Source organism: Sparus aurata, chromosome 7 (genome assembly GCF_900880675.1).
Source record: "Sparus aurata chromosome 7, fSpaAur1.1, whole genome shotgun sequence".
Classification (NCBI taxonomy): Eukaryota; Metazoa; Chordata; class Actinopteri; order Spariformes; family Sparidae; genus Sparus; species Sparus aurata.
In genome coordinates this window covers 17,229,360-17,256,957 of record NC_044193.1, presented here as the reverse complement: position 1 = coordinate 17,256,957, position 27,598 = coordinate 17,229,360, and the positions used below count along the sequence as shown (strand labels likewise).

Genomic DNA, 27,598 nt, shown 5'->3' with positions numbered 1-27,598 from the left:
AACAGTTTGAAAGGTTAAATGGGGAAGGCAAAAATGTCTAATGAGTGGTTACGTTTATTAAATGTGCTGCTTGTTTATGTTCCACTTTGAACCTGTTTTCCTCTGCCCTCAAAGGGCCACACAAGAGTACTGACTTTGATTTCTTGTCCCAGACTAGTCACCTTGTTTCTCTTTACCAACAGGATGCAGTGGAAGACAACGAACAGAGGAAGAAGCAGGAGCAGGCAATGAGAGAGAAGTTGCTCGCTGAGGAGGCTAAACAGCATGACCCCAAGGTATAGTCAGAGTGCATGCAACTGAGCTGAATGAAAGCCATCAGATGTTTACTCAGTGCTAAATTAAGCTTTGTGGTGTGCCAAAAAGCACAGCGAGCAGTACAAATATCCTCCTCTGTGCTGGTGCAGGTCCAGGCCCAGAAGAAGAGGCATCAGCAACAGGAGCTGATCGCAGAGCTGCGCAAGCGGCAAGCCAAAGACCACCGGCCCGTGTACGAGGGGAAGGACGGCACTATTGAGGACATCATCACAGGTGGGCCAGACAAGACCATAAAAAGACCCCGTGTGGGTGCCAGCAGCCCCGGTCGTCCCCGGTCGAGGATGACTGTGGTCATTCACTGCTCAGCTCCTTTGAATTGCACTTTGTGCTACGTGGTGCAGACACCGCCACATCTGGAGCACAGCACATAGCAGCAAAGCAGTCTCCGGTTATTCCATGACATGCTGTCTAAAGAGTTGTCAAATGTGCAAGAGTCAAGCTGTTGAGTCAGAGAGTCAGACAGGCAGTTTGATTAATGCATAGGATCTTTATTTACAGGATCCGCCTTGAAAGCCTCTATTTGTAGATTTATGTTGTTAGAAGTATTGTGATGATCGTTTTTAGGAAAATAAGACATTTCCATCGACAGCTGTTTGAGGATTATGCAAGTGTCTTTTTTGAGTCTGACCCTAGACATCAGACATTATAAAATCCCACATACGGGGGCTTTAATGGTTGAAAAAGAGCTCTATCTACAGCCTCAGGATAGGACGTAAGTTAACTGATGTTTATGTTGTGATTATTAATCAGTGCTTAAATGTAAATAATACAAATGTTGCATTAATGCCATTTTTAGTAATGTTAATAATGCTTATAATAATGCCACTACTGTCAGAGCTGTTAACAGCTTTTATGCAACTGATTCTCAGTGCGTCCTAATCCGATAGCACTTTATTTAAGTACCCCTAATCTGCATTTATAAGCAGTATATAAACACATTTGTCAGCAATCGTAACTTCTCTTTTGAAGACAGAATTTATATCATTAGAACTTTTTTGGTATCTGTCTTTTATATCAAGGGTGTAATATGTAAGGAATTTAGTTAAATTATTCAAAAACTGACTGAAATTATGAATATATATTAAGAATGAGGGATTAACAGTTTTGATGTCATGACGTATATGGCTAACCAGTGCTCCAAACTCATCCTGAGGACCTCTAGCTGCACGGCTATGTGAGCGTATTAGCTAGCAACAGCTACAGATAGCAGCAGTTAGGAGTAACTCAGCTGATATGTTGTCTTACATACTGCACCTTTAATTATTCATTTAATTAGTTTTGGTTATTGACAAATACATAAATAAAACATATATGTTCTTACAGCTACATTGTAATGTGATATAAACAAGCCAATCACCTGATTTAAATTTGGCAATGTATTTGTTTCTGCAAACCACAGATATGTTGATACTTTAGATTTCTTAATGTTGCAGCTTTATGTTCGTTTAGGTCCAATTTTCAATTTTATCTTGTGAAGATGCTTTGCTTATGGTCTGGTTAGGTTTAGGGACACAAACCACAAGGTTATATCGTGTCGTTTCAAACAATGAAACACTTTCAGACACTAAGTGTCTGGCTTAGCAGCCATCCCTTTAATCTCCCGACGTGGTGCTCATATACATGTAAAGTAAACTTGATATGACACATATTTTATAAATGTTGATATGATATGTATGACACCAACAAAATTTAAACAAATCTTGGTTTGCAGAAACATACATGCCATCATTTTATTCTGAATATTGGGTTGGAAATAAACGATTTATTCAATGTTCATATAGTGCTTAAAAATGCAGAATTAGGGGTACTTAAGGTAAACTGCTTGCCCTCACCCTATTAAAAACCTCCTGAGGGTTTAACAAGGTTTTCTTCCATCGATCAGTGCAACATACAGAAAGAACACAGCTCCAGCTTTCTCAGGTTCATTACAGTTTCCTGGAAGAAACTTGAAGGTGGTCCAGTGTTTTTCACCCCATCCACAAGGGCAGTGTCTCAGGTGTGACATGTTCTCTCTCCCTCCCCCTCCTCCCCCAGTACTGAAGAGCGTGCCCTTCACAGCCCGCACTGCTAAACGCGGCTCACGGTTCTTCTGTGAAGCCAACCTCTGCGACGACGCCAACTGCTAGCCCTCCCCCCCTAATGCCAAGGTTGTCCAGGTGTCTCTCGAACGCCCTCCCTGACCCCCACTGTGCATGCAGCATGATCCCTGTCACCCATCCAAACCCCACCAACTACAACTACTGTCCACTAACTTGGGCCGTCATTGGTTGTTTGTGTTCTACTTCAGGAGACTCCTATCAGGCGTCTGGTGATAGGAGTCAGCCAAACCTCTTTGCCTGGCACAGAAAAAAGTTGTACAGCGTGTCAACATATTTTGTGCGCGTGGAAAAATATGTTGAGACACTCACAGTACAATCAGCCATGAATTAAATTACCAAGTGCATGACACATGTGAAAGGCTGTGCATTATATTGGCTTATTTCTTTTAAAGCATCCCTCTTACGGAGCTGATTTAAACAACAATAACATAAAAGAGGTTTGGCTAATCTACTGTTTTTTTTTTTTTTATCAATAATGCCTTGTTCCATGAAAAACTAACTTGTTTGGTGTTTGGTTTCCGGCTAACATGTGACTCTTCTTTTCCTCAACCACCACTGTTCATTCTACCCCCCACCTCCAGCTGAAAAGAAGATTATTGAAAGTATTTCCCACTCCTAAGAGAGGGTAAGGAAGGTAGCCTGGCTTAAACCTGGCCCGCTTGGCCCTCCAGCTCCTGTGTCCTGCTACAGTGATGTCAGCTGCTTCAGCTAGTGCTTTGGATGCAAAAAAAAAAAAAAAAAAAATTGCTTTACAACACTAAAGTCAAGACAACAAGATTCTTGAAATTGAATTAAGAAGTTGCAGCGTATTTATAGTTTGAATAAATTAAATAACACTTGCACCAACAGCCGTAAAAACGTGAATTCATCAATTTAATTTCCCTCCAAGAGAAGCCCTCTGTGATATTTTCAGACCATCATTAAGATCGTCATCATCATCATCATCTTCGTCAACATCATCCTCACCCCCTCCTATTATGTGTTGCATGTTGTCCAGTGTTCATTTACCTCTCACCTGTCAACAACGTCCGCCATGTTTTGTCTTTGCTAACTGTCACCCGCGGTGTGCTGAACAGCTGATTGGTCAACAGGCTCTTAAAAAAAAAAAAAAAAAAAACACACAGTCACATGTATTTGAGTAAAATCTGTATCCACATTGTGGTAAAGAGCTGAAGGTTTTGTTTTACTTCAGGCACAGCTAGATTGATTGTTGCTCAGCAAACTGAAGAGCTTGTTGACCATTGTATTGTAACTGTTATAAAGATGACTGCTGCTCATTAGTGTTGCCATAACTACATTCCCAAAGCCTTGAATTTTAAGATATGTGTTTCATGTCTACCATCTAAAATGCAAGGTTATGGGAATGTGTCATTCAGTGTCAAGTCTGCATTGTTTATCTGCTTATTGTAAACTTTTAATACGCAGTTAACAAAGTTTAACTGCAGAAGTTACTGCAGAGAAAAAGTGTTTGAAATATACTGTGGATGCACTCTGTTGCCAGTTTATTAGGTACACCCAGCTACGGCTGATGCAGTCTGACACAACAGTCCTGCTATAAATGATGTTAAGATATATTAGAGTACATATATTAACAATTACTAGTAGCAGCATATTGGATGATTATTAGTCATTATTAAAGCTTATCAATGCCAGTGGTCGTAATCTGCAACTACTAGGTCAGTATTCCCTCAATAACCTCCTGATTGGTGTGCATAGATAAAAAATAAGGAAGTTGTTGTGCACGAATGAGGATCTCAAGATGTTTTGTTCAGTGTGGGCTTTATAAGGTGGTAGAACCACAAAAACACACAGGTCCACTGTTATAGAATTGGGAGTAATTTGGACATTAAACACTTTTATGTTTGGTTACACAAGAATACAACAATATTTATTAAAGGTCCCATATTATGCTGATTTTCAGGTTCATATTTTTATGTTGGAAGTCTGCTAGATAATGTTTACATGCCTTAATGTTCAAAAAAACACATTATTCTTCATATACTGTTCTTTTCCACAACACCTCTATTCTCCCTGTGTCTGAATGTTTTTAGTGCCCGTCTCTTTAAGGCTTAGATTGCTGTGATTGGTCAGCTCTCACAGGCCTGAGCAGGCTACGCTGACCATGCTTCTGCATCAGCTCAGCCAGTGTTTTTTGCTGACAGACGGTTACTTTGTCGTTGTGACATCACAACCTTACAGAAGACCTGGCAGCTCATTTAAAGGCACAGTGTCTGAATACAGGATGTTTGCATTTCTGCATATGGGACTTTTAAGCAATTGGCTATTTTTGTGGTAAAGCCACCTTTTACAGCTGAAACCAGATACGTTATAAGAGAGGACAGCATTTTACAATCGAAAAGTCTATAGTGCCAAGTTAAAGGAACAAGTGCACACAATACACAGACAACCAAAATACAGAACGTATATAGAATACCCACCGTTTCACTTCGAGGTTAAAAAAAACCCACAAAAAAATAGATATGGACTTCTTATTTCGATTGCAGGTGATGACTATGGTTTTGAAGATAATATAGGCTGAACAGTAAACACATACATCTGTCTGAGTACAGAAGTTACAGCCGGGTAAACAATATATTCATTGAAAGGAGAAACCCTCAGCAAAACGCAAAGCTTTTGTGGGTTTTGCATATTTTATATCAAAGCATCTCTAAAGCCAAAGAGGACCTCCCTTATTCTACTACAAAAATGTTGGGGCTTTATTTGACTACAGTCACCAAACTTTTTAAGCGACTTTTATCAGTTTTAGGCTGGAGATTCTGTACATGCAGTTTTTTATGCCCCTGTGACCATTGAAAGTGCCCTAATGGATCTCTGCCAATTCATTTAGATATGGGCCTGAAATAACTGCCTGGGGTCGTTGCCAAGAGCGGCTACACTTGCCTAAAAAGATTTTGCTCATACAAAGTAATTCATGTACAACAACTTATTATCAATATGCACTAGGAGGTACTGTAGGTAAGTATGAGGTTATTTGGCAAAAAAACAAAGTTACTGACTTAGAGTATCGTCAGGCAGAATAAAGAATTAGCAAGCGACCAAATGACTACTAAACAGCCAATGAGCTACTAATATGCATGCTACTAAGAAACAAGTTAATGGTTAATAAGTGAACTTGAACTTTGAGAGTTATAAAAGTGTATTATGTTCAGTAGTTTGTGTTGCTGTTGAACTGTACTGCATCATACTGGTAGGTGTTTCTGTTATTTAGCCTCTGGCCATTGATATGACAAGGTGGACAAAATAATAGAAGCACATCAGCTTAGTAGGTGTACCTAGTAAAGCGGTAACTGAATGTATGTCCTCCACATTTATGGCTTAAAAACACTCTTAGCACTTCAAAAGTATGTAGAAGCAAGTTTTACAGATTGACCTCTGGGTCTTCTAACATGTGTGTCCCCCCCCCGTCCCTCACCCCTCTCTCCATGCCTACTCACAGATCTCCGAAACCAGCCTTTCCTGCGAGCTGACGCGTTGATCCGGAGCGGTTGGAAGAGACCCTAAACCACTTACTCGTCACTTATACTTCTCCCCTCCCCACTATAACCTTCCTCCCTGTGTCCCGATTGGTCCGTCTCAACCCTGAGGCTGCAGATCACAAAGACTGAAAGAGAGGGACAGGACAGAGCCCTTGTTTTAGCTGGGTAATTTATTTATTTATGGAGGCCCTTTAACAGCCACTTTTAAGTGAGCAGGCGTCATTACTGAAGCACAATGGGTCACTCCTGTCTCACTGCAAACACAAGACTTTCTCCTGCTCTGTTGCTGTTGAGACCAAGTGGAGGACGACTACAAGACAGGTGAGGTGAATCGAGGACTGGAAGCAAGTGCCTGCCAACGTGTGGATCTTACTCCCCAAACCGTTAATTTCCTCAGATTATGCAGTCGTTGCAGGACATGGACTGGGAGGCAGCCAAGGGAAGATGCCAACTCTGCTGCTGGGGTGTTTGCCTTGAAGACACTTGCAAAGCCTTCCTCCACATAACATATTATAATGAGACATTTGGGGGACTGTTTCCTAACATTAAGCCAAGTCAATACATGCAATCAAGACTCATTATTGACAGTTTGTTTGTTAGCAATCTCATGTATCTGGGAGAAAAGACCATGGACTCTACTGTTTTTTGTTTTGTTTTTGGGGGACAAGCTAGCCAAACCAAAATTCCTTGAATGTCTCATGTTTCGCTTAAGAAGTGCCTTTTTTGTGTGTGTAAACAGTGTTATTTCTCATGAGTCAGCCATAACTTGTTCATTTTACATCTTTCATTTGTTAAAGATTGTATTTTTTATTGCCTTGTACTACAACATTAGCCTTATAATACTGACAACTAGGGATGCACGATATTGGATTTTGCTCATATCCAATAACTTCCAACTCATTTTGGCAGATTGCTGATTGTACATTTTTTTTCTCTCATTTAAATTCAAAGAATTTCCAAATCCTACTCTTATAGACATACACTGCTTTTCAAAATGTATACATTCATAGGGCTGAATAAGGAAACTACTCATTAGACAGTTCCCATCGTTTTCGCTTAATGAAAGCGTCATCTTCTTGGCAGAAATGTTCACTTTGGGCCGATGCTGATTTTTAACTTCCAAGCCTTTATTAGCCGATGACCGATATTATCGTGCATCCCTACTGACAACAATATGCAACCGTTGAGATTTCCATCTTTACAGGCAAACAACAACTAAAAGGTAAGGGGAATAATGATTTTAGAGGTTTCTCATTTATTAACTTCTCGTCTTGAAGCTCATGACTTGTCCAAGTAGGTCTTTAACAAACTGAATGTTATACGCTTTGACGACACTCCCCATCATTTGGGAGGTGACATATGTATGAAGAAGATTCCAGATGGACTGCTGGGGGCCAAGATGACATTAACCTGCTATAGATGTGGTGATGGATGAAGGACGTTTCCATTCCTATGAGGGCTTATGTTTGAAGCTTTTTTTTTTGTTTAATAGAGATGATGCGATTCCTCCTAACAGCCGTTTTCAAATTTACATTGGCACAAAAGGGAGCTCTTTACACTACTTAATTTGGCATAACATTGTATGAGACACTATTCTTTATATTAATGTACATTCAAATCAAGAAGTCTACTTTTTAGAAGAAGTGATCAATGATATTGTCTGTTGACTGAAAGATGAAAGTTCCTGTTTAATAAATAAGATGAATTATGAAGCTACAAGAACGAAGAGGTGTCATTACAAACACAGGGTTGGTCTGTCTTTGATGAAGCAACATTCAAAACACGCGGTTACTACATCATGTTAATGTTTTATTTCTTAACCGTTTCTTTTTAGGATACTTGATGTCAATTTACTGATGTAATCCAGAAAGAAATAACGATTCCTCTCCATCTCTCCAAATGACCGACAGAGCCTCCGTACATTTCTACTATAAAAATCCATTTAATTTCTTATATCAAAAAGAAATAGAATCATAACAAAACAATCAGAACCACAAATATCCATGTGAATAGTGGATTTTTTGCCACCGAAAAGAAAATTCTCCAACTGAAAAATGATTAATCTAATTTATGGTCAGGTGAAAAACTAACAGAGCAGGATGTAAAAAAAAAAAAAAAAAGTGTTGAATACTGTTAACAAGTGAGGGGCGAAGCCAGAGAGTTTCCTCTAGGATGGGTGTGTGTGTGTGTGTGTGTGTGTGTGTGTGTGTGTGTGTGTGTGAGTGTGAGAGCACCATGCAGAGTGATATGACTGATAAGCTCTGTTAAAAGCAGCGTGGTGAGCAGTGAGACACAATGAGAGCAACACTTTGAAGACTAAAATCCAGTTTGACAGACAGACAGATGGTTAGCGTTAGCAGCGAGGCGAAGGAATTAACAAAGGAATGCTTATCAGGAAGCTGATCAGTCTCCCTTCCTGGGAATGCACTTAACAATGAGCTTTAACCTAAATTACATGTCCATGTAATTACATACAATTTCAAAAAAAAAAAAGAAAAGAAAAGAAAAGAAAAAAAAAAGGAAAATTCTCCCACAGAAGTACGTACCATCAAGCGGTCTTCCCTGGCCTTTCCTGAAAGTACATTTACAATCAGAAGACATGGAACAAAAGCTAAAACGCAACCATTCTCAGCTAGATTGTTTCTCAGTGATGACCGGAAAAATTCACAGAAGCTTGCCGTCACTCCCAAAAAAGAACTTTCTAGAACAGTGACGGAGCAAAAATACAGCTCCTGTCCCGTCCAGAGTGTCTTGCAGTAGGCTATACCAAGGCCACGGATATATCCATCCCAGACTTTTCATCCTGGAATGTGGACTTTATTACAATCATCTTCATCCAGCGCACTCACACACTGCCACTGACTCATTCATTGCTGACACAGAGTATTATACAATGAGTTAAAAAAAAAAAAGAAAAAAAAATGTTAAAAAGTACAGACTGCTATTTGTTACTGATGTTTGTATTCCTGGGTATATTTTCAAGACACTTTGTTAATAGGTTTATATATATGCAAATATATAACTTTAGTCTGTGCAAGGAGGTAAAAGACAATCACTTGAATGTAGTTCTTTTGAGACAACAGAACAGACACTGTCTGCGACGCCGAGTCCTCCATGTGTACATGTGCAGTATAACAACTTCTCTCCCAGCCTCGGCCCCTCTTCAGACCTCCAGCAGCAAACGTACATGTACACATCGCGTGAAAGACTGAGCCGAACCAGCATCCAGGAAGCATTCATAGTGAGCACTGACACTTCTCCTCTCGTTCATGAACAACAAAGACTTGGCAACGTTTTCTAGGATGGAACAATATTCTTTTTTTTTTTTCCCCTATACAATTCATACAAAAATAAAAAATAAAAATTGTTCCACTGCCATTCGCAATCTCTCTTATCTTTTACATTTGCACAGAGGTAGTGGCTATATGCGTGAGAGGGGAGGGAGAGTTGTGAGGAGGAGAAGGTGAGCAAAATTAAAAAGAAGAACTGAATAAATGTCTATAAAATGGTTCCTTTTTTGTCACCAGATTTTTTGAAAGAACAAAATATAATACTGCAATCACTTAAAAAAGTAGTCCTTCATTTTATACATTTTATACAGTGTTCTCGCTTTTTTTTTGTTGCTTTTCTTTTCAGTTGGTAAAAGGCATAAGATGAGAGAGCTCGCCGGCTCAGCACTGGGTCGGGCATGGCAGGGCAGTGTTGTTGGCAGAGTTCAATCCACGCCGAGCTCTACGCCAGCGGGTCGCTCATGTCCTCGTCGCCCTGGGAGAGAAGCTCCTTCTTTTCATCCGTGCTGGCGAGAGAGTTGCGGCTGTTGTGGGCGCCCATGTACAGGGTGGCATACACTGGGTTGGTGAAGTTGGTGGGCTGTGGAGAAGAAAGAAAATTACATGGTGACTTAAAGGGCCTGAGAAAGGCAGAGGTTCTCTAAACGTGAAAGTAACATTTACTTCTGCTGTGCTTTAAAAAAAGGTCAGTTCACACCAACTATGGAAAAACACGTTCTTTCTTAAAAGACAACACGTTTTCCCTCTCATGACTGGAACCTTTCACTTCAGTGGGCCTAACGACATCTGCTTTAGCCTTAATTCCAGTGAGGACATACTTGCCACATTGATAAAAACAAAACTCTTTCTAAAAAGGGTGAAAAAAAGACAGAAGAAACCCCAGGAAGAGCCACAGAGGAGGGATCCCTCTCCCAAAATAGAAAGACATGTCGCGTGTACAGAACAGAACAATAAAATGACATCATACATCTTCTGGTTCTTTGTGTCTCCTTTATTTTATTGATTTAAATGCACAATATGTATTTTTTGCCATAACCAAAACAGAATAGGATTATGGGAGTTGTTTTCTGTCGCTGACCTTATCTGCTAGAGTCAGGAAATAGATTACCATCAACAACGGTCATTGTTAACTATGAACGTTTCCCTCGGGAGTGGAAGCGTCAGGCAACCAAATGAAACGTACAAAACAATTGATTTCCCTGCGTATAAATATTTTTGGAAACTAGGCTTGCGTCGATATTCGATATTCGATATCTTCGATTATCACGATATTTGCAATATTTTTCAGAATATTGAATATCCAACAGCTGTGAATTCTTCCCCCGAGAGGAACTGCACAGTGTTGTTTCTCACTTGGCTGGTCCTTTAAGTTCATGTGACAATAATATTAATAATCACATAATATTTTAGGCCTTTTAGGTCAAAGGCCATTTGATCAGACCCTGAGAATATACTGCAGCATGTCTGCTGTGGAGAATGCCGGATTTTCACATTGCAAATACTTGGCTGTTTGCAAGCACGTAAACATTTTCGTAGATGCACAAGTTGTATATATTTTTTACGAAGCAAGCACAGAGCGTGAGCCTAACATTTACACATGTGAACAGGGAAAAGTATGGAGGACGAAAACAGTTCCATTGTTTGCGCATCACCAGCAAAGCTACTTCAGCTAAGAGTCAAGAGGTCCCCGTGTTGCTGGGTGGGAAACCCCGTGGGAGGCAAACAGGAGATGGCAGGCAAGGACAAACGTACAGGTTTCTGCACTGTCTATTTTAGGTTATTCTGTTATTCTGTATCCTTACTTTGTCTTCTGTTTGCAATTAATTCGTTGCACTACAGATCACAGTGAGTATGGTTCATAGTGCGCACGTATCCCAACAAAATTTACAACAGAGGGTCTACTCATTTTTTGACATTTGAATTCAGAAATGTTACATATTATATCTTTAATAAGCTTCAGTTTGGTTTCCTCCAATATCATTGCCAACATCAGTTTTTCTATCTTAGTTTTTAGTTCTTATGTGGTTGTAACTTTGAGCAATCTCTGGCACAAGAATTTCCATCACGATTATATAAAAGGTATATCTCATCTCATTTCATCTTCTCCCTGAGCTGGAACTGGAACTATTTTTTTTTTCACATATCCTAATCTGAGATTTCTGTTCCACCTCAAAGGAAACTGGCGTCAAAGCAGCGAGTGTGTCATTCCAAAAACAACATTTGTGTTATTCTGGATAAGAACTTGTGACAGTCTTCCTTGGAACTTCTCTCTACCAAAGAAATGGCAGCACGAATTAAATTCCACTCATCCCATGTTCTGAGCTAAAGTATTAAAGATGCTCAAACTACAGCACTTAAAACTGTCTGCATGGTTAAAAATGTAGTAGTAAGTGAGATGTGATTTTTTGGGATTTGGGTGAACAGACCTTTTTATATACAGGCACATTTAGCTGTTTTACCTTGTCTGGGTCCAAAGCAAAGTCTGAATCCAGGAGCTCCCCAGCGTCATCGTCAGGGTCTCCTTCATAGATCTTATATGCAGGATTCCCGATCTCAACATTCATGGCTCCGTTTGTCATCCGGTGGTGCTGGAAACCCTTCGCACTGCAGACAGACAGAGATTTACAACTTGGTTAAGCATCCAACCAATACCCTTTGATCCTTATTTAAAAAAAAAAAAAAAAAAAAGATCAAGAAACACTTTTGGGAGAAACTCTTGAATCAAACAATTCACAGTGGCTACAAGAGTATCTTAACATAACGCAGAAAACCAGCAACAAACAATCCACACATTCAAGACAACACATATTAAAAAAAGGCTGTCAAATGAGCTTTTGACAAAAGGCCATTTGATCAGACCCTGAGAATACACTGTAGCATGTCTGCTGTGGAGAATGCTGGATTTTCACATTGCAAATACTCGGCTGTTTGCAAGCATGTAAACATTTTCATAGCTGCACAAGTTGTATATTTTTTACGATGCAAGCACAGAGCGTGAGCCTAACATTTACACATGTAAACAGGGAAAAGTATGGAGGACGAAAACAGTTCCATTGTTTGCGCATCACCAGCAAAGCTACTTCAGCTAAGAGTCAAGAGGTCCCCGTGTTGCTGGGTGGGAAACCCCGTGGGAGGCAAACAGGAGATGGCAGGCAAGGACAAACGGACATGTTTCTGCACTGACCGACAGAAATGGACAAATGGACTGACAGAAAGCATCAATCTGACGGGATATTAGGGGAAGGGAGGGGACAAGATTTGTGGGTGAATTATGTAACCCTGAGAAGTTACCGCGAGCACTGAGAACGAGATTTGCCCGGCCATAGAGACCTGGGAGACAGGAAATAGATGGTTATCAAAGGTTAAGAGGAGAAAGAAGAGCTAGATAGCATAGGTGTGAGGAAAAGATGAAAAATGGGAGTTTGCCTCTTTAAAGAGTCTGAAAAGCAGGACTCACCCGCGCATTCTCCTCTTGTACCACAAGATGGCGCCGACCACCAGCAGTGCCAGCAGCAGCAGCAGGAGCACTGGGATGACGATGGAGGCGGAATCTGCAAGAAATCAAATATTAACGTGAGCAAGCGGGATCAAAGTGCATGTTTCTCTGACAAGACAATGAACTGTGTGACTTACTTCCACCCGAAGTAGAAGAATCGACTGTAGATGCTGCAAATTCACACCTGTATCCCTCCCATCCAGCAGGACACCTGGCACACAATGAGCCAGATATTAAAAAAAGTGTGTGTGTGTGTGTGTGTGTGTGTGTAGAGTCCAACTTCCTTATTTAATCATTCCTCACATCTGGCTCCACCTGGACTTTGTTCTGGTTTGCCATCAAGCGGGACATAGTAAAATTACTAATTTCTACTCTGAGCTGCAAGTATACATGAGATCAACCTTCACAGATTTCTTTAGAAATTGCAGATGGAAGCGGTCCGATACTACAACAATCACTGCAGGTTTATTCTTATTGGACAGACAGAACAGACCCAACTCCCAAGTTTGAGATTTTTGGGTTTTCAGACTCACTATCTAGATAAAAAAAGTGATTGATGTTTACTGTAGGTGACAAAAGAAGCATAACAGATCTTCTTCACTGGTCTGTTTAACTTTTTGCTTCTATTCTGCATCATAGATAATATCATGGTCATGGAGAAGAAGAAAGACTGAAGCCTTTTTATCAGCAATAAAGGTGTATTTATGATTCTTTTCTGATTTCTATTTTGTCATGTAGAAAATCCGATTTGATGTGAGATATATTTAAATTGTTCCTAAACATTTAAGCTGATAAATAGCATCTACAAAAAAATAAGACAGTCTAATGATAACTTGGATTATGGATTACAAACAGAATGTCAGTAAATACATATGCAAAATGATTAATACATTAAACAAAAGGGCTCCTTGTGGCACGACTTTGCTGAAAACAGTAAAAATGAAAGTTGCTATTAAGTAAGGAGATTAATATGCACTCTGTAGGTAAATACATGTATGTCTCATCACTTACTTGCACTGAGGCAGCAGTGTGCGAGTGTCAACTGAGCATTGTCCGTTTGAGCAGTAGTCCCGACAGGTGAAGCAGCTGGGCTGGGTCTGACCGTTGGGACAGCTACACAGAAAATACATACCGCAAAAATAAATATATATATAGAATCATGATATTCTCTGCTATGTTTTGATGTCCACACATTTTTGGCCATGTATGACATGTATCAATCAACGTAACCTTTAAAGAGCCCATGTGGTTCGCCAGTGTACCTACCTGCAGGAAACCTCTCCTGACGGTGACGTCAAACACTTGCCCGTTCCGCAGAACTGACATTTGTCGAGCTCACACTGGTGTCCGATGTACTGAGTGGGGCACTGACAGAGTTTGGTGCCATTAGAGGTTTGTAAGCAGGTTCCACCGTTTTGACAGAAGCCTTCACATTTACCTGAGGAAAAGTGACAAGTGCAAAGAACAGATTCAATCATTGTCCCAAAGATCAGATCACCAAAACATTTCTAGATCAAAACTGACTTAGTAGTTTTGTGACAATATTTGACAATTGTACACGTGTCCTTGTAAATTATGTTTTCAAATTTGGTAATGATAACAAAATGCCAAAAATCATCTAAAGACTACAGTAAAGTAAAACATCTGACAGAGTTTCCACTTACTGTACTGGCACTGGTCTCCCTTGTACTCATCTGGGCAGCTACAGGTGGGCTGGTTGCCCATGTTGACCGTGCAGTTGCCTCCGTTCAGGCAGTAGTCCTGACAAGTGTGGCGCCCACAGTTGGGCCCTGTGAAGCCCTTTGGACATCTGCAGGTTGGAGCACCTAGGACACAAGGAAGATATGAAGGACACTGCAATTGCTTACAAACCAGCTGAGGCAACTTGACAACTTGTGTTCCTTACCGGATTATGAATTGCATACACAATTTTACTTGTAATTAAAACATTTTTTACACATTATACAATAGTATGAACGAGGACCAATCAAGAGGTGGGGCTATTTGGAAATCACCTGCTTCTGACCCTCTCTGCTGTAGTCTTTCGGCATGTGATTGCTGTTACTAATGAATACTCAGAGAGCTTTCACACCCATCAAAAGGATGGGTGGAAATTATACAGTCAATTTCCACCTTTGCTCAACTGCCATCAGTGGCACAGAAAAAATCACATCACATCAAATCTGTTTATTTGAGTGTTTATTTCACCTAATTAATGCAAACAAGAACTGTTCCTATTCAATAACCTTCAGATATATTACTAAATATTAACTTATTGACTTTTTGGTTAACTGCTAAGTATGGACAGAATAATCATGAAAGTCTGAGCAGGTGTGTCGTGCTCTTACCTGTATGTGAAGCAGTGCACGTGCCTCCGTTCTTGCAGTAGTCCCTGCACTGGTTGATCTCACATCTCTCTCCAGTGTAGCTGGGCTGGCAGCGACACTTGGCCACCTGACGGGCGTTGAGGAAGCAGCTTCCGCCATTCTGACACTGAATTTCACACGGCCCTGAGGGGGGAGCTGTGGAGGGAGCAATTCCTTCATGAGCCAACATTTTGTAGCAAAATCTGAATGTTAAACCGCTCAGACGTTTGATGAGGTGAAAGCAGGACATGTGGTCTGTATGTGTACATCAGTGCAGTGTAGCTGCAGACTTACAGAATGGTGACTGGGTGGGGGCCGGTCTCTCCACGCACGTGCCGTTGTCAGCCATGTAGTTGTTAGGGCAGGTACACACCGGTCCACTGGGGCTGAGCAGACACAGCCACTCACACTTCTTCCTGTCACATGGGTTAGTCACTGGTGCAGAGAGACAAAATATCCAATAAGGAAAATTGTATGAAATGTATAAAACCGCCTACACGTTACTTTGTCTCAGTAGATGCAAACCTTTATTTGACCTATATGCATTTTATGATTTGCAGTGGAAAATAAAATCAATACAGAGCAGAATTGCAATATTTAATAACACGGACACGCAGTATCAATCTTTTATTAAAAATGTTATGCTTTTCAGGCCACTAGATGGTTTTGAGTTTTTCTGGTGAGGACAGCAGGATTGGCAAGTTTTTCAGACTCTGCTTAAAAATCCGATTTTGCTTCAATAAAAATGATTGAAATGAGATAAACAGACTGCAAACTCTATCATATTAGATAAAACAGATGGTGACGAAGTTCGGTACATAATTTGTGGTCTAAAAAAGGTGATCAATTGGAATATATCCCAACATACAGCAATACTGCAACATCACAACATATAGTATCATGACTTAGGTATCATGATAACATAGCTTTAGCATAGATGTGTAGAAAAGCACTCACTCTCTGGCTGCTTGTAACGGTGGTAGAGGACTATGTCAGTAGCATGGTTGATGCCTGTGGTGAGGTTCTCCATGGGGCCTTTGCCAAACTTGTTGACTCGGAAGACAATATTATTTATATAAGTGACGCCATATATGTAGTCCTCGAAGATATCTATGCTGAATGGATGGAGCAGGTCTGGAAATGAGGGGGGATAAAAATAAGTTAAGAGGAGAAACATATACAGGCAAGATGTCAATGCCAGATTTGTTTCATGTTTCACAGTTTTGAGTGTCGAAAGAACTGAACTGTTTTTGATGCCGGACACAGAAGTGACAGGATCCGAACCATCCAGACGAACGCTGCCAATCACTGAGAGTTTGGCATCCGCCCAGTAAAGACGCTCGTTGAAGTAGTCCACAGCCAAACCTGTGGAAGCAGATAAAGAGAATGGAAGCAGATGACGTCATGATAACTTGTAGAATAAAAGGCTGTGTCTAGCTAGGAACATGAAGCAGGAAGTTGCTGTTAAAGACGCATGCTTTAGTTTCCCTGGAGAAGAGATAAATAAACGCGGTTGGTCTTGATGTGGTGCTGACCTGTGGGCCACTGGATGTTCTCATGAACAAGCGTTTGTCTCAGAGTACCGTCCATGGCAGCTGTCTCAATTTTAGGATGGTTCCCCCAGTCTGCCCAATACATGGTACTGAAGAGAAACACAGAGTTGAAACACACATTTACAAAACATACAACAGCAGAGCAGACAAGAATCCTATTTTCTACAGCCACGTCTGCAGCAAAGGAACCCACGGCTCAGGAACTTTTGAAGAAACTCAGTCTTACCCATTGCAGGGACCAGGGTCTAAAAGTTCAGGTAACATTATTTTATGGCCCAGAAAGTCTATGATTGGCTGGATCTAACTTTGGGCTTGCAGCATCTAACGTTTCTGGCTTGCAGCATTTAATTTCAGCCACCATCTACAAATATTTGCAACCTACTTGTTATTTGTGCTTTGGTTGGTAAAGTGGTTTATGATTGTTGCACTCTTTCTTACCCTCTCTGTGGATCCACTACGATGGCATACGGCTCATCTATCATGCCGGAAATGAGCGTCTTGCAATGCTGGCCCGACATCTGAGCCACTTCAATGACATCTCGACCAGAGTCGGTCCAGTACAGGTTACCGGCCACCCAGTCCACAGCAATACCACGAGGCATCTTCAGCTCTTTGATCTGGACACAAGCAGAGAGGCATTTTACAGGATGTTCATGTGTTTGTAATGGTACAACAGAGTTTGTGTTCAACCAGCATTACCTGCAGGTTTGTGATCCTGCCCTCACTCTGCCGTTTGTTGCGATGAGAGTTGGAGGAGGTTGATGACGTTGTCGGTCCTGGAAGCTCGTAGGAGGAGATGCGGCCCGTGTGCCAGTTGGTCCAGAAGATGCGGTTGGTCTTGATGTGCAGGTCCATCGCATCGATACGCACACTGGCGTCGCCCTGGAAGGTCTGCTCATAGCGCCAGTTAGGCATGCCAGGGTCCAGGCTGCGGATTTCATTGTCATCAGCTATGTAGAGAATCTGTCGACTGCTGTTCATGTCTGGAAAGAAAAGAAGCAAATCCGTGATTATCATCAGAGTTTTGAAAAAGGACGAGCTGTGTATAAAACAGACGCAGCTCTGGTCCTCACTGTCAGCCTTGCAGGTCTCGTTGATCCTTGTGAAGTACTTGTGGCAGCTGCATTTGTAGGAGCCTTTGGTGTTGTTGCAGATGTGGGAACACACTCCGAACTGCAGGCACTCATTCTGATCTGTAAAACGGACAGGCAATTTTTGATATCAAAAAAGAAAAATATTATAATCCAGCTCCTCGCCTTCAAAGCGTAAACATCCAAGCGAGCCAGTCGTGACAGGTGAGGTGTTTTGTGCGTGTGTACCTCCACAGGTGCGGTGTCCGGTCTTCTGGAAGCCTGGTTTGCAGGAGCAGAAAGAGTCCGTGCCATTGGTTAAACAGTGGGCCTCGTCTCCATCACCACACTGAGTCCTGTTGCTCCTGCAGTCATTTAGTTTGGTGTCTGAACATGAGCACAAAAAACAAGTCCAGTCAGTGGATTCAAACATTTGAAACCTCAGTGCTCCGATCAGCTTTAATATATAGAAATCAGTTTTGACAAGAGGCACCTGTCTTGCAGTTGATCTCGTCAGAGCCGTAGTCCTCACAGTCGTTAAAGAAGTTACAGCGCAGAGTGGAGCTGATGCATCTGTTGTTGGCACACAGGAACTCGTCCTTCTCACATGTGGGAACAGCTGCAGGGGTCTCTGTAGACACACACGTACACATTAACACAGGTCAGCATTGCATTCAGTAAAGTTGAGGGAGGAGGTGATTTCACAGCGATTTGAACGACGCTCAAAACTCACGGCAGTTCAATTCATCCGAGTTGTCGCCACAGTTGTTGACACCGTCGCACCTCTTTGACACTTGCAGACACACACGGTCGTTTTGGCAGCGCAAAGCTCTGGTTGGAGGACACTGGAACTTCCCTAAGAGGGGGACAAGATAGGTCAGGACATATGAAGACTGACAGACATTCAACATGTGTGTGATCCACGAGGCTGCACTCACTGCACATTTCTGGATTCTCATCGGAGTTGTCCCCACAGTCGTCCTCCCCGTCACACTTCCAGGCGAGGGGTTTACACAAAGTGTTGTTACACTGGAACTCATCTGCAGGGCAGTGACGCCCAGCTGAGGATACCAGGGAGAAACAGTTAGATATTTCTACTTCTGGTGTGATTTGCATAAAATATGATGCCTCTTTTCATGCCACTTTGCATTACTAGTAAATTCAGCACTTACAGACACAAACATACACTTACCAGCACTGCCACAATTCTCCTCATCGCTGCCGTCCATGCAGTCAGGGTCGGCATCACACCGCCAGCGGATCGGGATACAGTGTCCGTTCTTACACTGGAACTGGTCGTTGTCACACTTCAGATCACAGCCATGCTGGAGAAACATCCATGGATCAGCTCACAAGCTCAAAATGTAATACTGCACACATAAATTTTAACTTTCTTTGAAAAGCAATACTACATTTTATTTCAAGGACACCCAAATATTAATTTCCTGCACCTCATCAGATCCATCAGCACAGTCATGGTCCCCATCGCACTTCCACCTCCCAGCAATACAGCGGCCGTTCGTGCAGGCAAACTCACTTTCTGAACATTGTCGAGGCACTGCGGGAGAAGACGGATGAGGTTCATGTCAGTTATAGCAAGTACAGTTAACAGTGAGCTACATGAATCTTTTAGCCTTCAGCAGGACAAAGACATAGGACAGGGATACAACCACAGAAGATGACTGCAGGAAGCTGTTCAATAAGTCTCACTTTTATTTTAATATATCATTATTATGATATATGTTTCTGTGTGTTATATCTGTGGTAAGTAATCAAAATCAGTCTCATGCAGTTGCATCTAGTGGCAAAAGGGAAACAGTACAACAGTGAATGTGTTCAGAGCTCAGCTTGCAGACTCTGACAGGTGGGGGGAATAACAGGTGGACAGGAGCGTGAGAGTCGACACACACAGCAGAGAGGTGACACAGAAAATGGGAGCAGTTCACATATGACGGTGGAGTTACTTACCTCTGGCTCATGCCAACAGGACAGTATGAAATGAAACGAACATCAGATGAGGTGAGATGCATCAGAAATGACAGTGAACGGATGTTAGCGCTGAACAAGTGACTTAGTATTTAAGGTGCAAGTTAGTGTGTTCCCAGTGGACAAGGAATGAGCGTGAGTGTGAGTGACACTGGACGAGGTGAGACAACAGATGTGGACAGTGTGAAGGCACCGTCTCTGAGCTGAAAGGGACACCTACTGCACTTGTCTTCATCTGAGTTGTCCCCACAGTCGTTGTCGTAGTCGCACTGCCAGCGGCCCGGCACACAGCGGTTGTTCTTACACCTGAACTGGTACGGCTCACATGTCCTCTCAGCTGTACGTATTACAGAAGTAATTACTGTCAATAACAGAAAAACAGAAAGAACTACATTCAACATCAGAGCCACAAATGGCCCGATTATTCTTACCACACTCCTCTTTTGGTTCATCTGACGCATCGCCGCAGTCGTCCTCGCCGTCACACTTCCAGCGAGCTGGGATGCAGCGTCCAGAGTCTTTACAGCGGAACTCATCCACGCCACAAGTCATCTGGGCTGGAGAGGGAAACATTCAGGGGATGGTTACATTTAAGTACTGATTAGGATGACTCAGGAAAAAGCAAAACAAAGTAAAATGGCCTTACTGCAGTTGGCAGGTTCATCTGATCCGTCCACACAGTCATTGTCGCGGTCACACACCCAGACACGAGGTATGCAGCGTTTGGTGATGGCACACTGGAACTGGGTGGGCGCACACGTGACCTCAGCTACGGGAGGGAATGAAAGATTTATAGTTACTTTCTGAGCTTAAACCTCAAACTGAAAGCAAGAGCACATCAGAGCTGGCACGTCTACTCACGGCAGTCTTTCTCATCCTCTCCTTCTCCGCAGTTGTCCTGGCCATTACAGCGGAAGATGCCTGGGATGCAGCGGCTTGGATGGGAACATTTGAACTGGCTGGGCAGGCATACGTGAATATCTGTGGTGCAGTTACACAAGCAGAGAAACAAAGAAACAAGCAACAGATTTAATGCTCCCTCGTCATGGGTATACAAGAAATAAAATAGATGCAAGTAGGATTAAAAAGGAAGTCCAGCTCAAAATAAAATATACCGTAAAACACTCTCCAGCCGAAAACTTCAAACTTCAGCAAAAGAAACCAAAACAATCTAAATGGATACGTAGCATTTCAGGTAAGATGTATTATTGATTGTGTACTGAACTGTCCATTTATAAGGAGGCATACCACAGTTGGCCTCATCTGAGTTGTCCTGGCAGTCGTTGTCTCCATCGCAGATGTAGGCGGGGTTGGTGCAGATGCCTGTGCCACACTGAAACTGCCCCGGCCTGCATTTGAACTCAGCTGTCGTTAAAAAAAAGTAAGATTAACAGTTTGTCAGGATCACACTAAACACAAATTTAAATAAAATGTATTCTGTATATATAGGCTACATGAATGTGACACATGAGCTTATATTTCTCAAACACTCACGGCAGTCCGCCGGCTCGTCAGACCGGTCGCCGCAATCATCCTCCGTGTCACATTTCCACCAGAAAGGAATGCACTTGTCGTTCTTGCACACAAACTACAGAAGACAGTGGGAAATTGATCACTTAGACAGATTAATAATGGGGCATCACACCAGAGCTCCACTGCTTTAACGCTGTTTACAAAAGCAGGAGCTTGCTACTGTAGCGCCGGGCAGACAGCCAGCTGTCAATAGACAATCAACAGGCGTAAGCAGTTCACCAAACAAAACACGGAGGGATGAAAATCCACTTATCAACTGCAGACATTCAGTCGCATTCGCGTTGATGAGGATGTTTGCTCAGCTTCTTTACCTGGCTGGCTGTACAGTTGGACATGCAGGTGCGTTGGTCACTGGCCAGGTAGAAGTTGGTGGGACAGGCACACTTGTAACCTCCTCCAGGAGAGAGGAGGCACAGGTTGCTGCAGCCGCCATTGTTCGTCTGGCACGGGTGGTTGAGCACTGAGAGAGGAGATGAAAAGCGGGGAAATGTTTTAACCTCCAAGTGCTTTGTTATGTTTTTGGGCTGGGGTTTTGTGTTACCTGGAATAAAGCCGGAACAATTACAACCATGTGTTTGAGAGAGTGCACAGTTTCAATACATATAATGGAATTCTACACCTTGACACAATTTAATGCTTATTCACATCTTCTGTTTTGGACTATCAAACGGGCCAGAACTGTTTGTCATATCATTTTGGAATTTGGGAAAAAAAATGTAGTTGTTAGAACACGTCGTTCTACTGTTTCTCCTTTTGTTACTCAACTAAAAAAAAGAAGACAGAGAAAAAAGATAAGTGTCTTCATTTGTTAGGACAAAAAAAAAAAGCACTGTTCTCATTTTTATAATACAAAGTCAATAGCAGATTTGATTTCACAGCAACAAATATACGAAACAAAAATACAGAGCTTGCACACTGCAGGGCTCCAATATCCACTTATTCAAGTCACCAAAAAGTACGAGTCTTGCTTGAACCTTCACTACACTGGTATATAAAACGAGTGATATTGAAGCCCTGCGTGTGAGATGTCTTGTTTGTTTTGTTTGTTTCATGTTTTGCTCACCTTCCTCAGCACCTGCCCTTTTTTTGTACATCAATATACAAATGTATCTACAATCATGCATGCTTGAACTGACATACTATATGCTATTTGGTGTCAAAGTCCCGAACACGTAAACAATCTATTTCTATATGGTTTCCTCTACAGCGCATCCTCTCACCCTCGGGCTGGCGGTAGGGATGGTAAATGTGGATGTCCATGGGCCGATGCAGGGTGCTGATCAGGGTGGACTTATTGGTGCCAAGACTTTTATGAGCTCTGTTGATGGACTTTGTCTCCCAGTCGGTCCAGTAGATGTACTCCTCAAACAGAGTCATGGCAAAGATGTGGGGGATGTCCTGGCTGAGAACTGTGAAGCACCAGACGAACATTAAATCACACAGGAGACAACTGAATAAGTGGTCAAGTACAGTAAATCTTCTAAAAAATGTTCTTCAACAGTCAGCACTGCTTTCCAAATCCAAGGGATTTGACTTTTTCCATTATTCCCTTGTTTCTAGAAATGTAGTGACCAATGGGAACCATAACAATATGAACACAATTTTATAATTTTGGTAATCAAACTTTTCTTATTCTTGCTGCAGAGACGCTGCTGTATCCCATCTCGCACTGTTAATGTGAAACAGAGGCTGGGTGGGGTCCACAGCTACAGTGGCTCCACTATATCTGTATGTTACGCAACGGCTCCACGCCTCATTAGGCTTTACACTCTAATTGCACTTTTTCTGCTCCCATATACTTTGTTTCTTGTGTTTGCTCTCAGTATTTGAGCCTGGTGCGTTATGGAAACACGCCATTAGTTTCTGTTGTAAAACATAGCAATGCAAATACATCAAGCACGTTGAAACACACACGAGTCACACATGTAGCTGAAAACACCTCGTCTTTAGTTGACCATGGTTTCAGTATGGATTACGAGGAGAGAGGCACTTTGTAACTAAAATCTTTTGTTGTCGTGTGGCAGCAGAAGTTTTACAACATCAGGCCGAACTCTGATATTAGTCGGATTAACACAAAGCTCCCCTTTGGTCAATCCTTATCGGAGCACAAACAGGCCAAATCAAACACGCACAAGGCCACACTGGTGCATGTGTGTGTATTAAAGGATGGGTGAATAACTCCCTGGACGCACCACGTGGGGACAAACACCACAGAGCTAATATGAGACCGTCAGGTGGTCTATTATGAATTGTAATCTGGTAGAAATAGTAGAAATCCCTCCTGGGTGTTGGATAAAACACTGCATGCTCAAAAGTTGTAGGGAACTCATTGTATAATTATCCATTCACCCACATTATATTTATATTATGTTAATCCAAGACATGTTGGGATGCCATAGTTATCTGTATGTGCTGAGCAGAGCTGAGCGAATATGAGAAATTTCAAAACAAACGCCTGCTGCGCTCCAGAATTCCTCTGCACGCCTGGCTGGTTGACAATATCAACTATTGTGGTGAGCATGCTAAACAACAGAGTGCTATGCAGACGTCATACATGCTAGAGGCCTCACTGATGAGAACAATCTCCCCTATTCAGGGTTTCTGTCCCCGAGCCTGTGCTGCAGGACTCCGGCACAGCAGACAACTATCTGACCTGCCTGATTATACTTGGTGGCTCCCAAACAAGTCTGTATTCAGTCAAGCTAATGTGCTGAATATTCAGTTTCTGCACTTCCTTGTTTCGCTACCAGTGTGGTTTGTCATGAATCATTTTCTATGTTTAGACTTACCACTTAAAGCTTCCAGTTCTCCACCAAAATGAATCATAAAGGTTTCTAAATTGACAGCAACGTGTAATTTAAGAGCTTCCTGAAGTACAATACATTAGACAAATATATGCAACTGGAGTCCCACACTTTTCACAGATAAGTTGAGAAAAGTGTCTTCAAAAGCATAAAGACAGGGGTATCTGTGTCTGAATGTTACCTGTGTGTCTGTTGGTGCCATCCAGGCTGGCAAACTCAATGTAGTCCTCCCTGGCATCAGCCCAGTATATACGGTCATTGATGAAGTCCAGGGTTAATCCATTGGGCCACGTGATCTTATCCTCTACGATGACGCTTCTGTTGGTGCCGTCCATCCCGATTCTCCCAATGTGAGGGTTGTCGCCCCAGTCGGACCAGTACAGGTACCTAACCAGCAGGGGATAAAGTTAGTTGTACAGTCACAAAGTATAGCTCCAAGCAGTAACTATTACCAAATCAGAATGTGTTTCTCACCCATAGCGGACATCCAGGGCCACAGCACGAGGTTCCCTCAGGCCGCTGTTTACCAACACAGTCCGGTAGGCGCCATTGAGTTTTGACACCTCAATGGTGTCCCGGCCTTTGTCACACCAGTACAAGTTCCCGCCAACCCAATCCACTGCCAGGCCATCTGGGTTGCTCAGGGATGTCCGGTGCAAAACCTGCCAGTGTCAGACGATCATAAACTTTCGTGTCGGACACTAATACAGTATTTCAAGTATTTTTTAATACAGTTTTCCTAAAAAGTATATCATAAAGTTATGGTTAATGTTTCGGCTGTACCAATTACGCTGAGATTTTGATGCATCACATTTCCCGTCAACTATGTAAACGAATCGGTGGAATGAAGATTTAAGGACCCAATTTTTTATTGAGAAAGTTTTGAAGACCACTTTAGACAGAATGCATAGCTTTCCATCTTGCCTATCTCATACAACTACCCATTTTAAGGTACAACAAGGTCAATCCTACGTGTGACTGATGCAGGTAAGAACTTGCCCCCTTTTAACATGCGCTTTTGTTTTGTCCAAACAAAATAATTTCTTTCAATCAATGATTAAAACCTATTCCCAAGTTTGGTAAATACCCATAGAACCATCTTCTAATACCGCAGTATTCAATGTAGCTCCACAGGATATACAACTCAGCTGCCAGTCAAAAAATATGACAGCTTTTGCATGTCTTCAGCTTTACTGCTATTCAACAAAAGGTTGTGCTCAGAAAAGTTATGTTATATGGCGATCATTTTTAACCTAAATAGAAAACATGGATGCAACTGATATTACAGTTTTGTACAACTGACCCCATTTTATACATAGCTGAATATGTTATATTTATTCTTGAATTTAGGGGTTGGGCTTTGCTGCTGTGGAACCATGTTGACATATTTTGTTTATCCAACTGTATCTGTCATTTAGTGCATTTTGTATGACTTACCAATAAAAAAAAGACTTAGAGCAACTTTGCATAAAAGGGCTTTTGATTTCCTCACTGACCTCCATGTTGCTGCCGTTCATATGCATGCGTCGGATCATGCTGCCCTGAGTGGTCACATCTGTCCAGTAGATCATCTGCTCTGCATAGTGGAAGTCCAATGCCACCGCATTATTCAGGCCCTGAAACAGAGATTAGCATTAACAGGTGAACGGAGCACTAACAATAAGGAGTTCACTTTGCTGTGTTTCAGCAGAGCTAGTGTGTCTCACCTGTTTTATCAGAGTGTAGTTGGATCCATCCAGGTTGAGTTTTCTCAGGTAGTACCGGTTAGCGAAGATCAGGTAGGGCTCCTCTTCTGCACATAGGTACCAGACAGAAAACATTATGCCTCAGGATTATCTGGCAATGAGCAACAAGCAAAATGCGAAAACACACACGAGCGTGCCTTACCCGATGTGGACTTGCAGATGGTGGGGTCGTTGGGGCTTAGTTCAAAGCCATCCACGCACAGACAATGGAAGCTGCCGTGTGTGTTGATGCAGCGCTGAGAGCAGGGGTAGGTAGTTGTGCACTCGTCTATATCCACACATGTCTTCCCATCACGCTTCAGCTGGAAACCAGGATGACACCTGCACTGAAGGGGCCAAGAGCACAGGAGACATGTCAAAATCTCACAGACTGCAGGTTCTGGCACTTCTCACTTCTGGGTCTGGACCAATTATAGGAGCCTGCCACTGCCTGTCACAAACACCTCCGTCAGTCAAACTGATACACAGGTTTTTCTTCTAATGAAAAGCCTATTTTACGATGTGAAGTGGTACTAAAATCTCAACAAGGACATGAAATTCGGTTGCTGCTGTCAAGCCGCAAAAATAACTACGAATCTAATTAATGCAAAATCGTGCTGCAAGACAGAGCGCGGGTAAAAGATAAGCTGACATCTAACATGTTTGTAAAATAAGTGGCAGGAACATCATCTTACCACAGGGCACGCTAGAAACACTTATTCATTACTAGTTCAAATCAGCTCTAACTGTCACTTCTCAGAAGCACATCTGTGTCTTGAAAGAACTCCGACTTCAAAACTCTACTCCTTGAGTGTTATGTAGGAATTTTGCATACTCAGTCAGTATATGCACAAAGGAAGTCACACCACCCAAGCAAATTAGTCATGGTGAAGTGGTGTACGATTACATGTGTGAACACTGGATTCTGACTTTATCTGCAAAAACCCTAAACACCCGCCCCAGCATTAAGTGAATCCTTCGAGTGTACAAATATGCTCTTTATCATTTTCAAACGTAGCTCTGACCACAGCCTCAACAGCACAAACATGAGAGTTCGCACAGAGTTCAAGCTGTTCCAAGTTTGGCCTCCTACTTTCTAGAGAGCGAACAAAACATGTTTTCGGTTTTTACATAACCGCAAGCCTGAAGTGAGTGGTGCCCAACCTTTTCAACGTCAGGCCCTCCTTGACTCACCACTCAAATTGTAGCATTCGCATCACATGTCTGTGAGGTAACTGCTGCAGTTGACCAATTAAAATCAGTGAGTTCATGATGTAATTAGATTTGCTTCAGTTAAAAATGGGGGGAAAAAAACATTAAAACTACCAATTAGATGTCTTACCTTGAAGCCAATCTTGAGGTCATCGCAGAGCTGCGAGCAGCCACTCATCTTACTGTTGAGACACTCGTTGATGAAGCAGTTGAGCTCATCGGAGCCGTCGCCACAGTCATCGTTGCGGTCACACAACAGGGTCTCGTTCAAACACTTGCCGTTACGGCACATGAAGGCTGATTCATTACACCGCCTCTCTGAAATCATGAACAAATGGCAGGATCCATTAGTGTCACTCTGAAACAGGATGCAGCTCCAGTCTTTCTTCAAAAGAAGTTTTGTTACATTGGTAGAGACAAGTTATAAAGAGATAAGATGATGATTCAACCTCGACCTGCAACAATTAGTTGATTAATCGATAAGTCAATTGAAATATAGTTAGTTTCCAACTGTTTTGATAATTGATTTATTGTTTCATGAATTTTTTAAGCAGAAATATCAATTGCTAGTTCAAGCTTCTTAAATGTGAGGATTTGCTGCTTTTCTTTGTGATCTATGATAGAAAATTGTATAGTCTAATTAACTACTAAAC

At 42.0% G+C, this 27,598-nt stretch overlaps 2 protein-coding genes across 9 annotated transcripts in view; one reads left to right on the top strand and one right to left on the bottom strand.

The window, feature by feature from the left end:
- The window catches only part of fmnl3 (formin-like 3), a 38,795-nt gene extending 31,168 nt beyond the window's left edge, over nucleotides 1–7,627 (top strand). For 2 of the 5 annotated variants that reach the window (XM_030423858.1, XM_030423854.1), the window contains 4 exons: nucleotides 183–275; nucleotides 405–528; nucleotides 2,350–2,462; nucleotides 5,872–7,627. In XM_030423858.1, the coding sequence (XP_030279718.1) occupies nucleotides 183–275; nucleotides 405–528; nucleotides 2,350–2,441 (309 nt within the window). In that variant the 3' untranslated portion in view covers nucleotides 2,442–2,462; nucleotides 5,872–7,627. Of the gene's footprint in view, nucleotides 1–182; nucleotides 276–404; nucleotides 529–2,349; nucleotides 2,472–2,995; nucleotides 3,040–5,871 lie in introns of all 5 variants that reach the window. The other 3 variants (XM_030423857.1, XM_030423855.1, XM_030423856.1) reach the window with 3 other exon arrangements.
- Nucleotides 7,628–7,829: 202 nt separating this feature from the next.
- LOC115585467 (low-density lipoprotein receptor-related protein 1-like) overlaps nucleotides 7,830–27,598 on the bottom strand; it is a 91,508-nt gene continuing 71,739 nt past the window's right edge. For 2 of the 4 annotated variants that reach the window (XM_030423852.1, XM_030423853.1), the window contains exons 55-89: nucleotides 27,076–27,263; nucleotides 25,897–26,080; nucleotides 25,716–25,801; nucleotides 25,506–25,625; nucleotides 24,484–24,671; nucleotides 24,191–24,396; nucleotides 22,426–22,614; nucleotides 21,517–21,665; nucleotides 21,167–21,260; nucleotides 20,921–21,037; nucleotides 20,534–20,653; nucleotides 20,319–20,441; nucleotides 20,104–20,229; nucleotides 19,893–20,009; nucleotides 19,138–19,244; nucleotides 18,879–19,011; nucleotides 18,625–18,747; nucleotides 18,420–18,542; nucleotides 18,180–18,317; nucleotides 17,936–18,073; nucleotides 17,690–17,809; nucleotides 17,316–17,599; nucleotides 17,055–17,233; nucleotides 16,599–16,705; nucleotides 16,309–16,428; nucleotides 16,021–16,197; nucleotides 15,358–15,498; nucleotides 15,046–15,219; nucleotides 14,362–14,523; nucleotides 13,964–14,135; nucleotides 13,709–13,810; nucleotides 12,835–12,908; nucleotides 12,659–12,752; nucleotides 11,661–11,805; nucleotides 9,518–9,781 (exon numbers count right to left, since the gene is read on the bottom strand). In XM_030423852.1, coding sequence (XP_030279712.1) covers nucleotides 9,644–9,781; nucleotides 11,661–11,805; nucleotides 12,659–12,752; nucleotides 12,835–12,908; nucleotides 13,709–13,810; nucleotides 13,964–14,135; nucleotides 14,362–14,523; nucleotides 15,046–15,219; nucleotides 15,358–15,498; nucleotides 16,021–16,197; nucleotides 16,309–16,428; nucleotides 16,599–16,705; nucleotides 17,055–17,233; nucleotides 17,316–17,599; nucleotides 17,690–17,809; nucleotides 17,936–18,073; nucleotides 18,180–18,317; nucleotides 18,420–18,542; nucleotides 18,625–18,747; nucleotides 18,879–19,011; nucleotides 19,138–19,244; nucleotides 19,893–20,009; nucleotides 20,104–20,229; nucleotides 20,319–20,441; nucleotides 20,534–20,653; nucleotides 20,921–21,037; nucleotides 21,167–21,260; nucleotides 21,517–21,665; nucleotides 22,426–22,614; nucleotides 24,191–24,396; nucleotides 24,484–24,671; nucleotides 25,506–25,625; nucleotides 25,716–25,801; nucleotides 25,897–26,080; nucleotides 27,076–27,263 — 4,958 coding nt within the window. In that variant the 3' untranslated portion in view covers nucleotides 9,518–9,643. Of the gene's footprint in view, nucleotides 9,782–11,660; nucleotides 11,806–12,492; nucleotides 12,532–12,658; nucleotides 12,753–12,834; nucleotides 12,909–13,708; nucleotides 13,811–13,963; nucleotides 14,136–14,361; nucleotides 14,524–15,045; nucleotides 15,220–15,357; nucleotides 15,499–16,020; nucleotides 16,198–16,308; nucleotides 16,429–16,598; nucleotides 16,706–17,054; nucleotides 17,234–17,315; nucleotides 17,600–17,689; nucleotides 17,810–17,935; nucleotides 18,074–18,179; nucleotides 18,318–18,419; nucleotides 18,543–18,624; nucleotides 18,748–18,878; nucleotides 19,012–19,137; nucleotides 19,245–19,892; nucleotides 20,010–20,103; nucleotides 20,230–20,318; nucleotides 20,442–20,533; nucleotides 20,654–20,920; nucleotides 21,038–21,166; nucleotides 21,261–21,516; nucleotides 21,666–22,425; nucleotides 22,615–24,190; nucleotides 24,397–24,483; nucleotides 24,672–25,505; nucleotides 25,626–25,715; nucleotides 25,802–25,896; nucleotides 26,081–27,075; nucleotides 27,264–27,598 lie in introns of all 4 variants that reach the window. The other 2 variants (XM_030423850.1, XM_030423851.1) reach the window with 2 other exon arrangements.